Source organism: Podarcis cretensis, assembly GCF_951804945.1.
Source record: "Podarcis cretensis genome assembly, chromosome: 7".
NCBI classification, from domain to species: domain Eukaryota; kingdom Metazoa; phylum Chordata; class Lepidosauria; order Squamata; family Lacertidae; genus Podarcis; species Podarcis cretensis.
Window position 1 is genome coordinate 15,877,439 of NC_137176.1, and position 16,788 is coordinate 15,894,226.

The 16,788-nt window shown below is 43.0% G+C and overlaps 1 protein-coding gene across 1 annotated transcript in view; it reads right to left on the reverse strand.

Annotated features, from left to right (window-relative positions):
* The window catches only part of MYO10 (myosin X), a 210,744-nt gene that overhangs the window by 95,940 nt on the left and 98,016 nt on the right, over positions 1–16,788 (reverse strand). Inside the window, exon 4 of the mRNA XM_079984894.1 lies at positions 8,666–8,853. Coding sequence (XP_079841020.1) covers positions 8,666–8,853 — 188 coding nt within the window. The remainder of the gene's footprint in view (positions 1–8,665; positions 8,854–16,788) is intronic.

Sequence of the window (16,788 nt, forward strand, 5' to 3'; positions counted from 1 at the left end):
CACTCTCCAAACACACTTCAATCTCTGGGCTCCGTATCTTGCACAACGGGGAAGAGATAAGGCCAACAAGTTGGCCAAATCCATCCTTTTATCTTGGTATGTCAGAATAAACCTCCCTGTGGAAAAAGTCTGATTCTTGTCCAAAGGGCAGTTTGCTTTATGTTCCTCTTAAGGCTGAAGAAGGAGTTTTTGAGGCTTCCAGGAGACGGTTTAAAGGCAACAATACCATAATCAGATACATTTCACATTTTGGGCATAATTGCCTTGGACAAATCATTCCTTCCTGCCATGTCCACCACAATCCTGGCTGCTTTTAAAGGGGGCGGGGAATCTGTTTTTCTTTTAATCACATCCCATGCCCCATACTAGTGCATTAATAATAATAATAATAATAATAAATTTTATTTATACCCTGCCCTTCCCGGTTCAGAAAACCGGGCTCAGGGCGGCTAACAAAAAATTTAAAACTCTTAACTGATGCAACAAAAAACAGCATTAAATACAGTATAAACGTGAATAACAATAAATTCAGAATTCAAAAATCAATTTAGGGGGGAAATCCATCCAATAAACATTAGATGATCACCAGGACTAGCTGGCTAAATTAGTCCTATTTGGGCCAGCGAGACCAGGGGAGAATTAGCTGTGGGATCCAGAGTGGGTAATCTTCATAAAAAGGGGAAGGGGAGGGAAGGAAGGGGAATAAAAGATCGGGCTAAGTTCAAATTGAAAGCCAGGCAGAATAGCTCTGTCTTACAGGCCCTGCGGAAGGAAGTTAAATCAGCATGCGCAGTTGCCAGGTTGAACCTGTAGTCGCTAGTGGCAACTGCCAGACATTTAATTTTAGTAACCAGCGGGGAAAACAATCGGCATACTCTGCCAGAGCAAGAAACCACTGGTGGAAAATCACTCTTTTTCAAAATGGCGCCAGGCTGCATCTTCTGCTGGAATGCAGCCTGTGGGTTGGTAGCAAGCTGCTACCAACACAAACTTACTGCCTGCAGCTCCTCCTCTCTCTACAAACCTCTCCGACTTTGTCAGGTAGCCAGTATAAAAGAAAACCACTCTTTTTGCCTGTGTGAGTCAAGAAAGCAGAGCTTTGCAGGGCTGCTGGAAATCATGGTTGGTTTGCCAGGCTCCGCCAAAATTTGTAGACCCATTTCTATCGCACTTTAGAAGATTCCTAAGCATCTCAAATATCCTAACTCAGTCACCCTTACAACAACCCTGTCAGGGAGGCCATGGCTGCAGATGGAGGCTGAAGTAGAGAGAATGTGACTGAGGTGCTTTGGTTCAAGCCAGCAGCTGAGTCTCGCATTACAGTGGTATCTCGGGTTAAGTACTTAATTCGTTCCAGAGGTCCGTTCTTAACCTGAAACTGTTCTTAACCTGAAGCACCACTTTAGCTAATGGGGCCTTCTGCTGCTGCTGCGCCGCCAGAACATGATTTCTGTTCTTATCCTGAAGCAAAGTTCTTAACCTGAAGCACTATTTCTGGGTTAGCGGAGTATGTAACCTGAAGCGTATGTAACCTGAAGCATATGTAACCCGAGGTACCACTGTACTTACTGTCTCAGTAAAGTATAGACCTATCTCGGAAGTCAAATGGAATGTGTTCTGCAAGTCCGTTTGACTTCCGAAAAGTTCAGAAACCAAGGTGCAGCTTCCGATTGGTTCCCAATTGCGCAGCCGCTCTGGAAACAATAGTGGAAGCCATGCCCCGCAAAATTTAAAAACTGGAACACTCACTTCTGGTTTTCAATCATTCAGGAGCAGAACATTCGACTCCCGAGGCGTTCAGGAGCTGAGATATGACTGTATTGACTGTTTGAAGTTCACAGCAAATAATAATAATAATAATAATAATAATAATAATAATAAATTTCTTGTACCCCACCCATATGGCTTGGATTCCCCCAGCCACTCTGTGTGGCTTCCAACAAAATATAACAAGACAAAACTAAACATCAAACATTAAACACTTCCCTACACAGGGCTGCCTTCAGATGTCTACGAAAGGTTATATAATTGTTTAATGCTTCAACATCTGATGGGAGGGCGTTCTGCGGGGCAGGCGCCACTACCAAGAAGGCCCTGTGCCTGGTTCCCTGTAACTTCACTTCTTGCAGTGAGGGAACCACCAGGAGGCCCTCAGTGCTGGATCTCAGTGTCCAGGCTGAGCGATGAGGCAGAGACGCTCCTTCAGGCACACGGGAGCACTGACCCTCTGCACAAGTTGAAGACAACATCTTAAAAGCAGTCGCCCAATAACCCATTATATTTATATTGTTGCCAAACGTCAGATGGAGAACTTGCTTGAGTCTGCACAAAACCCAAAGCAAAGCTGTAAATAATAAGGCAATCCGCTAGAGGGCACTTGCTTCCTTTTAGAAGCCACCCCCAAATCCAAATGAATCACTTTGCTTCTAGCATTCATTACTTGCAGACAAGCAAGTTACAAGGCATACAAGGCATGCCATACTAATGTTGGTGCCGTTCACCTGACATCACATACGGTCATGGGAAAAAGAAAGTGCACCCTCTTTGAATTCAATGGATTAAATATGAAGACATAATAACAATCATCTGTTCCTTAGCAGGTCTTAAAATTAGGTAAATACAACCTCAGTTGAACATCAGCACATGACATATTACAACGTGTCATGATTTATTTAACAGAAATAAAGCCAAAATTGAGAAATCATGTGTGGAAAAACTAAGTATACCCTTACTACTTCCATAGGATTAATTTTATATGAAAATTTTATTAAATTTTCAGTTATACAATTTAAAATACTCTTTTAACATCCCTGAAATTTCAATGACTTCCCTTCTTTTTCCGTGGTTAATTTTGCATATCAAAGATTCCTCCATATTTTACAAAAACTAAACCATTCAATATTCCATTAATACATCCATCAAACCTTATTTATACTGCTGAATTTTTCTTAATGCTGCCAACGTTTTCAGGTGTACACAATTTCCCCCCATATATTCAATAAACGTTTTTCAATCTTCTCTAAATGTATGTTCTTCTTCTTCTTCTCTTATTCTATATGTTAAGTCTGCAAGCTGCGCATATTCTGTCAGCTCAAGTTGCCATTCTTTTTTGGTTGGGACCTCGCTCACTTTCCATTTTGGGGCTAACGAAACACAGGCCGCAGTAGTCACATACATAAATAACCCTTTTGCTGGTCTGGAGAATTCAGGTGTGTTTTAGCACAATGCCAGGGAGGAAAGACAGCACAATGCCCTTAGAGAAGTGATTGCTACTGCCCATGAAACTGGGGAAGGGTTTTAAGGCCATCTCAAACCAATGTAAAATCCATCATTCTACAGTGAGAAAGGTTATTCAAAAGTGGAAAACACTTGAGACAGTTGCCAATCTTCCCAGGAGTGGACGGCTCAGCAAATTCATGGCACTGCTCAGAGGAAATTGCAAAAAACACACCCCCAAGAGTTACATCTCATGCTCTACAGGCCTCAGTTAGCATGTTAAATGTTAAAGTTCATGACAGTACAATTAAGACGGAACAAGTATGGTTTGTTTGGAAAGGGTTGCCAGGAGAAAACCTCTTCTCTCTAAAAAGAATGTGGCAGCATGGCTTAGGTTTGCAAAGTTGCATGTGAAAAAACCACAAGACTTCTGGAACAATGTCCTCTGGACAGATGAGACCCAAATGGAGATGTTTGACACCTGGGAATTTCCGTCTGAGTTATCCCCAACAAAAAGGACTCTGGGTTTTTTGTTTTTGGAACAGTACTTTTAAACATTTTTTTAATTCATCATGAATTATTTCCCAAATACTCTTTTACCCTTTTTCAGGTCCACCACATATGATAAAACATACCCTCAATCTCCGGGACATGGGTGGCGCTGTAGGTTAAACCACAGAGCCTAGGACTTGCCGATCAGAAGGTCGGTGGATCGAATCCCCACGATGGGGTGAGCTCCTGTTGCTCGGTCCCTGCTCCTGTCAACCTAGCAGTTTGAAAGCATGTCAAAGTGCAAGTAGATAAATAGGTACTGCTCCAGCAGGAAGGTAAACGGCGTTTCCGTGCACTGCTCTGGTTCGCCAGAAGCGGCTTAGTCATGCTGGCCACATGACCTGGAAGCTGTACACCGGCTCCCTCGGCCAGTAAAGTGAGATGAGCACCGCAACCCTCAAGTTGGTCACGACTGGACCTAACGGTCAGGGGTCCCTTTACCTTTACCCTCAATCTCATTACATCTCCAACACATTTCTATGATTCTATGTCCAAGAACCAGGTAACATTATTAATACTGGATACTGACTGACCACAACAAACCTCTTTAACTCACCTATTTCAAACACACTTGTTAATCCAACACACAAACACCCAGCACCTGCTCAACATCGTAGCCTAAATTGGAGGTGTGAGTCACAAGAAAAACCCTCAAAGAAGAATCAAGGCAAGTCCAACATTTTACATTCCTAGTTTGACAACATCTTTTTTAAGTGACCCAGACAACTACGCACTTGGGACTTTCTCCAGCCGGGCTGACAAGCTGCACAGAAATAGTAAGAGTCAATTCTATTAGCAACTTAAAGAGACTGGGATCTGTTTGACTGTAAGCTGGACAGCCAAGCATGCAACCCACAACGAAATCAGCTCTGTCATTTATTGCTGGACACAGATGAAGGAACGCTGATACAAGTCCTACTGTATTTGGAATGAAACGTGTCACCGATAGCATAGCTTAGCAGCTTTCATTAGCAGTCGCCAAAAAAGAAAAGAAAAAAATGACTAATGCTGAAAGGATTTCCTGCTTTCTCTGTGATGAGAAACTGCACGGCGTTTGACAGTTCCAAGGCTCTTGTCCCACACCCATGTGTTTTTGGCAATAGCCCATCTCACTCCTGGCTATGCCTGTTCACTGTAGAAACTTGTTTACTGTTAATTCGTTTGATTCGATTGTTTAAAAAAGACTTTTTCAGTGCTGTATCTACAGATGGTTAGGTGCCTCATGTCCCAGATCATAAGATGGGTGGATAAATAGATGGATGAAATGATGGAGAAAGATAGATGATAGATTAGATAGATGATAGATGATAGATAGATAGATAGATAGATAGATAGATAGATAGATGATAGATAGATAGATAGATAGATAGATAGATAGATGATAGATATAGATAGATAGATAGATAGATAGATAGATAGATAGATAGATAGATGATTGATAGATATATATAGATAGATGATAGATATAGATAGATGATAGATGATAGATAGATGATAGATAGATAGATAGATAGATAGATAGATAGATAGATAGATGACAGATGATAGATAGATAGATAGATAGATGATAGATATAGATAGATGATAGATGATAGATAAATAGATGATAGATAGATGATTGATTGATGGATAGCTAGCTAGATGAATAGATAGATAGATGATAGATAGATCCACAGTAGGTAGATGCCATGGGTGTGGTGGTGCCCTGGTCGAAACCACTGAGCCTCTTGGACTTGCCAATCAGATGGTCGGCAGGTCGAATCCCCGTTGCTCTGCCCCAGCTCCTGCCAACCTAGCAGTTCAAAAGCATGCTAGCACAAGTAGATAAATAGGTACCACTGCGACGGAAAGGTAAACGGCGTTTCCATGCGCTCTGGTTTCCATCACGGTGTCCCGTTGTGCCAGAGGCAGTTTAGTCATGCTGGCCACATGACCTGGAAATCTGTCTGCGGGCAAACACCGGCTCCCTCGGCCTGAAAGCGAGATGAGCGCTGCAACCCCGTAGTCGCCTTTGCCTGGACTTAACCTTCCAGGGGTCCTTTTCCTTCACCTTTACCTAGATGTGATGGGCTGGTTTGATGCAGAGGAATGGTGGGAGGAACCAGCTGAGGAACCACCAAGGGAGGAAATCTCAGAGCCCTGTGGTGGGACAACGATAAGTGGGCAGAGGGAGAAGACTGGGAAGAGGAGAGGGTGTCAGAAGCTGAAGCTATAACAGGGCTTAGTGAGCTGGGAGAGTCTGTGGCAGAGAGAAGTGCAGAATCAGAGGCAGAAGCAGATGAGAGGGAGGAGGAAGGTCAAGAGGGAAAGATGAGTCTGGCTGGTGAAGGGGCACAGGTTTCTCTCCCTCCTGCTGCAACAAGCTCCCCTCTTCCTGTCTCTCAGAACCAGAAGAGGGCTGAAACGAGTGGAGCAATGGCAGACTGCATGCAGGCACAGTCTTCGGTCGCTTAGAAAAAGCCCCGGAGAGGGGACTAGGTGGGGACTTTCCATCTCGACAAGTGATGTTCATGGAGTAAGACCACTGAGAATGAGCTGCTCTGCTCATTAGGCCTGCCACTCGACCAAGTTTGAGGAGGCTGTGCTTTTGCTAATAAAGAGTTAAGTCCAACTTTGAACTGTGTATTTACTGACCGGCACGCTTCCTGTGACTGTATCATTAAAAAATACATGTTTACCATGACAAACATTGACCCAAAGTAGGGAAACAAGTGGCAGCATGTCCAAGGGGCTTTCTGGAAGTCCTGTGATCCCAGAACACTGCCTTAAGGTCTCTTCCTGCTTTAGATTTTGTTCTTGGGTTGCCCTGCCCATGCCAACTGGTGTGAGCCGAGAATGGAAGAGATGCATTTTAAGCGCTGCTTTCTTCAGCAAACTATATCAGGAAGCCAGAGACTGATAGTTTCCCAGTAGCTACTTCCTTGTATTTCACTGACAAAAACAGCAAATTAAGTAAGGGGGGCACACAATATTTAAATTCAAGCTTCAGTGTCCACATAAAGATAGCAAAAATGTATGTTAAAATTATGTTAATGGTGGCACTGCAAAAAGCGAGCTTTGAATGCGGTAGTCTGAGCTACCTCACTGCATGAACGAAACAGGCCTTTGGGGAAAGGTCTGGTCTCTGTGTTTCAAGCAGTACTCTGGAAATGGCTTGCCTTCTCTCTCGTCAAAGGGAAGAGTGCTATTGTCCAAAAAAGAAGTGGAATTTATTGTAAAACCAGCTGAGGCCTAGCGAAACCTCAACAACTTCTAGGAGATGAATGTGAGCTTTAGTAATATCTGACTAATCACAGCTCCCGGCATGCGTACCCACAAATACACGTTTATGACCCTCAGACATGTTAATTAATACACAAATTTCATACTAAGCGCTAAACTATCCATGAAGCATAATCATGTGGTTCAGCTCTTCCTGAGACTGTTTCCATTTCAGAGTTCACATGAAGAGATGGCATGATTCACTCCACCAGACCAAGCAAACAAAACTCCTCACACCTAGAAAATTAGCACATTAAGAAGAAAGCTGCGTGGCTAGCCTTTTGGCTAGCATGCTATCTTTCCATGTGTAGGAAATTTGTTTGCATGTGGTATTTCCCAAGCATCCAGTCCCCTACCTGTGTCCTACAACATAGGAAAAGCTGTAACACGTAATTGCATTAAATGTCCACAATTCCTCCTTGGAAGTGCTTTTCCAAAAAGAAATTTTGACATGTATAAAAGTGCAACTTTTCTGGGTGCTTCTAGGCTTAGCACATAGCTAAGCACATAAGGTAAAGGTAAAGGGACCCCTGACAATTAGGTCCAGTCGTGACCGACTCTGGGGTTGCGGCGCTCATCTCGCTTTATTGGCCGAGGGAGCCGGCGTACAGCTTCCGGGTCATGTGGCCGGCATGACTAAGCCGCTTCTGGAGAACCAGAGCGCACACGGAAACGCCTTTTACCTTCCTGCCAGAGCGGTACCTATTTATCTACTTGCACTTTGACTTGCTTTCAAACTGCTAGGTTGGCAGGAGCAGGGACTGAGCAATGGGAGCTCACCCCGTTGTGGGGATTCGAACTGCCAACCTTCTGATCGGCAAGCCCTAGGCTCTGTGGTTTAACCCACAGTGCCACCCACGTTCCACATAGCTGCATATGCTATCATATAATATTATTGGTACTGGCATTACAAACAAATAAGAACAGTAAATCTCTGTCTAGCTGGCAGAATGGTATCCTGGCAGCTACTTCCTTAAACTAAAGGTACTAATCCCACCTTTCATGTCTCCAAAAGCACAATAAATGCGAGGTGCAACATCAGCACCAATCAGCAAAGTCACGGAATAGCACCCCCCAAAAAAAACAACAACAATGAACACCAGGGCCAATGTTGGAAACTATTTTATCCTCATTAAAGGAAAGCACAGTTGCGTTAAACAACAGACAAAACAACCAAGATCCATTAAACAGATTGAACCAGCCAACATGTTCAGGAGTTTTCATTATAGTTGCTGTCATTATTTTTGGGCTTCCTGAAGATCTTTTTTTTGATGGATTGTGTTTATTCGAGACTCCTGGTGACAAATTAATCCTCTGCACAGCAAGGCAACAAACCAGTGGGGAAAATCAGTGTTCAGAGTGAGACGAGGTCTAAGGGAACAGGCCAGAGCGTGTGGAGTGCCGATATATGTGTTTATTAAATGACCACAGGACAGATATTTAGCCAAGAAGGCTTTGTCATTTAAGAAGCCATTGAAATCATGCAGCAAAGCTACATCTCCACAAATCTCATGATTAATGGAGTCCTAGGGGAAAGAATTAAGAGTACCCCCTGTCCTTTCTCTCCGTATTCAAGCAACTGGTGTGATCCCATACACATCTAAGATTCAGCAACAATTAAAGAGTATTTTGGTACCTGATGAGAACACACTGGTTGTCATGACGCTTCCATAGGCAGCGGTAGCACTCGTTGGCAACAGCAAATATATGAGGCGAAATCTCTCCCAAGTGGTGCCGGCTATAATGCTCCACCGTGGCGCGGTCGTAGAGGCCCGGAATGGTCTTATAGGGGTTAACGGAGGCAACGATGGAACCAATATAAGTCTGGAAAAAAGAAAGACACAGGATTCTGGGACAAGGTGTACATGCGATTACAAGACACTTGAGTTCACGAGTTAACCTTTAATATAGCACAGCAAGTTTTAGCACAGCAATGTCCAGAATTGCAAGGAAAAGGAAAAGAATGGAAACAACCCATTCTGTAACCAAAGGAAACAGTTGCACAGCACTGTGCTTGCTAAGGCTATAAAATGCACATTTTAAGATTTAGGACATAATCCACTCGGAAGGCCTACAATAACAAGCCTTATTAGTTACTTTATTAATTTTAGGAGACTGTTGCCAGGGCACAAGTCTCTCCTCACCACCATAGATTTGTTTGATCTATTAGAATATGACAAGATGCCCTTCATTAAGTAGATAAAACCAAGGATTACCGTATTTTTCGCTCTATAGGATGCACCTGACCATAGGACGCACCTTGTTTTAGAGGGGGAGAACAAGAAAAAAAAATCCCTCCCTCTCTGCGCAGCGCCCCTTCAGCGAAGCGGCAGGAGAAACGGAGCCCCTTCCATTTCTCCTCCCGCTTAGCTGAAGGGCCGCTGTGCCTTAGCTGAAGGGGCACCTACCCTTCAGTGAAAGGAACCCGAAGCCTCCGGAGCGTGGCGGGAGCCCCCGCCACGCTCCGGAGGCTTCAGGCGGCTATCTTTGAAGCCTGGAGAGCGAGAGGGGTCGGTGCGCACCAACCCCTCTTGCTCTCCAGGCTTCAGTGAAGGCAACGTGAAGCCTCCGGAGCGCGGTGGGAGCGCTCTCGCTGCGCTTCGGAGGCTTCGCGTTGCTATCGCTGAAGCCAAGGAGCCTTCATTCGCTCCGTAAGACGCACACACATTTCCCCTCAATTTTTGGAGAGCAAAATGTGCATCTTATAGAGCGAAAAATACGATAAATATAACTGTATCCAAGGTAAAACCAACCAACAGAAGTGTGTAAATAGGCTATACTGTTAAAAGGTTCATATAAATATAAATACATATTTATATGTATATATTGCCATTTTACAGTATTTCTTGCAGTAAATTTTGTGCTCATCACCTATGCAGCTACAGCAAAATTAGAAACACTGAATGTAACAACTTTTTATTGGTTAGGTGCAGGGCAAATTGTTTAGACTAAGATCAGAATTGGCCAAACCATCTCATGATGGTTCACTGCATTTTCTCCTGGGTTTGGTATAAATACCATTCGAGAAGTGCATGTTCTCAACCAGTGAAACTCCACAAATACCAATCCGTTGGTCGAAAAGGTTCATCTAGCAATGTCCCACTGAGAATGCCTAGTTTGGAATGTCAATGCAAAAAGAGGGAGGGAGAGAGATTCTGCGAGTCATGGAAGTTTTTGTGCAACGAAGAGAGGAAGAAAATAAAGATGAGTGGGTTGGTTCCGTATCTTCATTGGGGATTAAGGGACCAATCCTATAGCAAGATCTTCGGGGATGAACGCTGCTGGAATCCAGAGGAATTCCAGCGGAGCCAAGCGGTCTCTGATGCAGTTGGGCTAGCCAGCACAACTCCCCATGCTCAGCTCTGCTGGAAATATGCTGGCATACCATATTTTTTGCTCCATAAGACGCACTAGACCATAAGATGCACCTAGTTATTGGAGGAGGAAAACAAGAAGAAGAAAAATCTGAATCCCAGAAGCCAGAACAGCAAGAGGGATCGCTGTGCAGCGAAAGCAATGATCCCTCTTGCTCTCCTGGCTTCAGCGATAACTGCGCAGCCTGCATTCGCTCCATAAGATGCACACACATTTCCCCTTACTTTTTAGGAGGGAAAAAGTGCGTCTTATAGAGCGAAAAATATGGTAATTCCCCCATCCCAGCTTTGCTTGGACCCAGCTGGCAAAGCCAAGCCAAGCCTTGGAGATCTGAAACCAGTGTAAACCCTTAAAAAGGGGGTCATTTCAGGGGTGTGTCGAAGGCAGGACTGGGGAGGGGGAGAGATGCTAAACCTGTTCAGCTTGGTGACATAACCTGGCAACAAAACATAAATTTAACTAGCAAAAAAGAGTGGTTTAACTCAAAAACTATTTTTAAAGGCTTGTTTTTGTTCTGCCAGGCTTAGGCTGGTTCAACCAGGAGTAACTCTTGATGCTGAACAGAATTTGAATCTGGTGTAATTTACCATCTGGAGGTGCATGCCTGGACTGTTTCCACACACTAGCAACACATCCTGCAGAATTCTATCCGTGATATTTTATCTGTACAATCTAAATGGATTTCAGGAACCAAAAAGTTCTTTTGAGCCAACTGGTCCCCAAATGACAACTAGGCCATTCCGTTTTGGCGACTGCAACCCTGGTTTAAGGAGCCATATATCTGAGTTTCTAACTCTGATCTGATGCTCAAAAAAACAGAAGACGAAAGTGACAAGAGTGCCCTGGTGTTCACGTCCTGATATCTAGTAATCAGGCATACTACTGATTCTAATAGCCATGAACAAAACAACCTTGAAAATCATAGCTGTCAAGCGTCCCTTATTTGGTGGGACAGTCCCTTATCCCAGCGCCATGTCCCGCTGCTGTCCCTTATTGATGATGTCCCTTAAATAAGCTACTGAAGGTAATGGGGCCCTTTCTATGTCCAGCTGTCCTTTGTCAACAACAAATTGTTGCTGTTTTTTGTGTGTGTTGAATATATGCTATATGGTAATTTATGGACCTAATAGGTATCTAAAGCCATTTGCACACAACAAAATATGTATTTTATCAAAGTAATTGTTGATCCCTTATTTTGGCTGCTGATCCCTTATTTTTGAGGCTGCTGGTCCCTTATTTTCAAATCTGTAAAGTTGACAGCTATGTTAAAAATCAGAAATATCTGAGCTTAAATAGAAAATGAAATTAAAGCAATCACTGGATACAAATGGCCTTTGGACTCCTGAACCATTCTCTTCAGCTATGAAAAAGATGTTCAGGACTAGCTCTTAAGGATGTACGATTTGGCTTACAGGGTCAAACTTCCTGATACTATAAGAACCAGGAAACACAGGCTACAAAATTATGTACTGATACAGAAGTGGACCTTATTCACCCAGCATTGGAACGCTAAGGTACAGGATGCGACCCAGCCCTATTATGTACTAGGAATAACCTGAGAGCCACCTTTTCTTCTCTTTCTCTCTTTTAACTTATATGGATAAGTGAATTCTGTTCTCCCTGGTTGTACCTTGTGTTGAAATTTGTCCAAGTGAGCAATTCCAAATATCTTATCTTTGCTACAACCACCATTATTTTGTTAATGGGAAATCTGGAGCGTCGTAAATTTTAAAAAGCATTAAAGAAAAAACATGCAAACTTCTATTTGGTGGCTACTGTACATTAAGCCACACCTCCTCCTCTCACTTGCCATTCTGCCCTGTTATCATAAAGCTCATTACGCTTTTCTTTGTTTCCTTTGTTCTGTGAGCCAAGCAGGCCGACAAACTGAGCACAAGTCCGCACAAAAGAAGAAAGGAGGAGGCCCTGCAGTTGGCCATGCCCGTTCCCCCCCCCCTTTAAATCCTGAAGAGTCGTAATTAATGGTCACATGCATGCTAGCAACCTTGATTTACTGAAACCACGGTCAGGGCGGCCTGCATTTCAGCTCGTCTGGTGCTAATTTGTAAGGGACTGGATCCAGCTCTCTTCCTAAATTACAAGTTAAACGTTTAGAGGCCAAAACGTCTTTCTTAAAAGCCTTAGTTTAACATGTCGCTGTGATTATATGTTTCCAGAAGCTACTGTCCAGCCAGGCCGTTTCTCTTACAGAAGCGCCAAACCCTGTAATCATGTTTTATGTTCACACAAGAGCTCAAATGCCTCACAATGCAATGTAATGCGCACAACATATTCAAACGCTCCCTCTAAAACACAAACACAAGTTTCTTTGCTCAAGAAGAATGTGTTTTCTTTCCCACCATCTGATCCGGCAGCTGGTTGCAGAATAAAAGCTTCAGGAGAAGTAAGAGAAAACAGAGAGAGAATTTCTCACATACAGAGCCAAAACCCAAGTTTCTTCTTTTTAAAATTTTTATTTATGCAATTCACTAGTTTTACAATCATTTTACCATTTCAAAACTTGACTTCCTTCCCCCTCTTTCTGCGGTTCCTTAAATTTATTTTTAATATCTTCTGCATATCCAAATAATTTGCTCATTTATTCATCTACTTCAAATATATACTCTTATAAAACTGCAGCAAAACCCAGGTTTCATTCATGCCAGCGAGAGAGAATGAAATTGTTCACCTCAGTGGAAAAGCAGGATAGATTGCAAGAAGATAACAATTAATCATAGATCCGAGAGCCCTGCTGGGTGAAATAGCTGGATAGAAGTTCTTCAAAATTATAGAAACAAAACTATTTGTGCCTTTCCACATACTTCCAAGACATAAAGGGATGCTTGCCCCAAAATTTAACCAGTGAAGAAGGTTTTACTGACATGATTAAAGGAGGTTTAAATATGTACAGCACTGATTACAGGGCCTTCTTGATAGTGGCACCCACCCTGTGAAATGCCCTTTCATCAGATGTCAAGTGGATGACTATATAACCTTTAGAAGGCATATGAAGGCAGCCCTTTATAGGGAAGCTTTTAATGTGCAATGTTTTATTATGGTTTTATATAAGTTGGAAGCCGCCCATAGTGGTTGGGATACAAATAAAATTGTTGTTGCTGCTGCTGCTGCTGCTGCTGTTGTTGTTGTCATCAAGAAATAGCTTTATGGCAGGTCCATTCTGAGGAAAAATACTGTAAGTGAGGGAGGAAAAACAACCCAACTCATTTTAAAGTGGACTGCCAGAACTGACTCTTGTCATGGATTTCACAAGATCTACTCAACTCTCTTTCCTCTTGGTTAGCAACTAGGGGTCAGTTGGTATTCCTCAGGCTTGGCTACAGAGACTCCAGCTGGTGGCCCCCCAATGTACCAGCAAAATGTATTGTCTTTTATTGGACTCATCCTGGCTCACTGCTACACCACAACTTTACTGAGTGGCACCCGTTTTCCGATTCAGTGCGTTATGATGTAGATTGGAGAATATGTTTGGGGGAGACTGGTGGGTGCAAGGCTCTATTTTGAAGCAGCAGGTACCCTCACTGCCCCCCCCCCCACTCTCTGACTTTATTCCGTTAGGAAAAAACGTGGTGACGTTCTCGGTTTGTCGCTAGGAAAAGCTAAACAAAAGAAAGCTGAAGACTATTACCGGTAAATAAGCGACAAAAACAAGGCTACTGACTGAAATTAGAATTCTCCATACCAGAACCATCTGCTTTCCAGACACTTGGTTATCATCCACAGAGCAAAAGAAAAAAAGGTGTTTACATTTGCAAAATTACTTCAGTCTCCAGGAAAATTAAATCATCACCCAGAAGGAAGCCTTGCAGCAGCAATTTCCTAACTGCACCTCAACATCATTGAGGGTCAATATACAAGCATAACACTTCCCATCGCTTAACCATGGTTGCAGGCTTCAAGTATGGTGGCTATTTGTGCATTAGCGAAAGCATCTCCCCAAAAAGAAGGCACAGATTTGCGTAACATCTTCATGTGTGAATTTATATACTCTGCTCCTACCTACAAACCCAATGCACACCCAGTTGGCATTGTGATAATAGTTTATTCTCTTGTTAATCATGCTTTTATATTTTATATCTGACTTCCTTTAGTAACATTTTCATTTGAAATGTTTAGGTTTTTTTGCAACCCAGCCAGATGGGCGGGGTATAAACAAAACAAAAACTATTATAATTACTAACTTTGCTGCATTAAATGTGCATTCCGTTGTTGACTTCATTTGTAATGTTTCATTCTGAAATCTTTAAAGATAATATTTTAGTTTCCTGTTAATTCTGTTGCTTTGAACGTACACTTGACTTTCTACAGCAGTGTTTTACTCTGGATCGTTTTATTTGATGTTTTAATATGCTGTGAACTGCTATGAGGTCTTTTCTTAAGAATATAGAGTGGTATAGAATTGAAATGAATAATAATAATAATATGCATTGATGTGAATTTATTAATAATGACTGCAATTTTAAAGGAAACACAACACATCACACCACACCAGGGAAGACTACTGTTGTTTACATTGCGCGTTGTGTTGTAAGTTGCCTTGTGCAGCTTGGAGGAAGCACAGGGCACAAAGTAAGCAAATAAATAAATCCAAATTATTATTTAGCCCAACTGTCTCATGGCTGAAAAAAAACTTCTGTTCCTAATAGCCAAAACATGTTTAGAACGTGGGGAAGAGGTTGGAACAGTCACTGCAAAGGTGATTGGAAGGGGTGGAGGGACAAGGCAGGAATATTACATAACTGGGGGGAAATTGGCTGGGGATACACAATTATTACCCCTTCTGGGAAAAGTCGAGCAAGTTGCAAATAATTACTTGTTGGAGGGCGAGGAGAGAACCTCCTTTCGGCATGGCACTATTACACAAAGTTCTTTATTATTCACATGGACATTGGGAACAGACTTCATTTCCATTTCATAAAGGAGCCAACTATAGAAAGGTTGCTTAATGTTCCTTTCATATAATCATCCTTTGAAAAGTAACCTGGAACTGCTATAGGGCGAACAGGAACTCCACAGTTACAGGGCTTAAGGCACGCTTCATACAACACCGGGGTGCCACCTGGCTTTCTGAGATGGGGGAGCAGCATGGCACCCCATTCCTCAAGCGCTATGTCCATTTTGAGCTAAGAGCGATTCTTTCCCTTTAGAAAGAACAAGCAACGGCCTCAGCACAAAGGACTGTGGAGTGCCTAGTTCACAAGTTATGCTGTCCATTTACTGGAAGGCTGAATGGCATGTTAGGGGAGGGGTAGTATTTCTGGTGGCGTTGTGGTCTAAACCACTGAGCCTCTTGGGCTTGCTGATCAGAAGGTTGGTGGTTCGATTCCTCGCAACGGAGTGAGCTCCCGTTGCTCTGTCCAGCTCCTGCCAACCTAGCAGTTCGAAAGCATACCAGTGCAAGTAGATAAATAGGTACTGCTGTGGTGGGAAGGTAAATGGTGTTTCTGTGCGCTCTGGCTTCCATCACGGTGTTCCGTTGCGCCAGAAGTGGTTTAGTCATGCTACATGACCCGGAAAGCTGTCTGTGGACAAACGCCGGCTCACTCGGCCTGGAAGCGCGATGAGCGGTGCAACCCCATACAGGGGTACCTCAGGTTACATACGCTTCAGGATACATATAATTCAGGTTACAGACTCCACTAACCCAGAAATATTACCTCAGGTTAAGAAGTTTGCTTCAGGATGAGAACAGAAATCGGGTTCCAGCGGTGCGGCAGCAGCGGGAGGCCCCATTAGCTAAAGTGGTGCTTCAGGTTAAGAACAGTTTCAGGTTAAGTATTCGACCTCTGGAACGAATTAAGTACTTAACCTGAGGTACCACTGTAGTGGCCTTTGACTGGATTTAACCATCCTTACATGCTTTTCCCAACTCAGATATTGACCTGCATGTTAGACTTTGTCTTTATTTTACAACACAGGTTTGTTTTTGTATTTTAAAACTGTAAACTGCCTTGGGTGCCTGGGTGGAAATACAAGCAATAAATGGGTAAATAATGACACAGTCCTTATTTTAACTATTTAAACCAGTTTCTCTAGATCAGCGCTGGGCCACCTTTGGCCCTCCAGATGTTTCTGGATTACAGCTTTGATCATCCTTGGCCATTGGCCATGCTGGTTTTGGCTGATGTGTGTTGGATTCTTACAACACCTGGTGGACCAAAGGTTCCCCAGTCTTGCTCTAGATGGGTAGATTTGGTTATGCATGCTTGCGTATGGAATAACAATCATCGTTTCAATCTGAGTTGCAGACATCCACAAGGGCAAATAATATGCTGTAATTCCATTTTAAGGACTCATCTACAAATGCGTATTGCAGAGCTTTGTAACAGATTTCCACCCTTGACAGCATATACCACTACTGGGAAA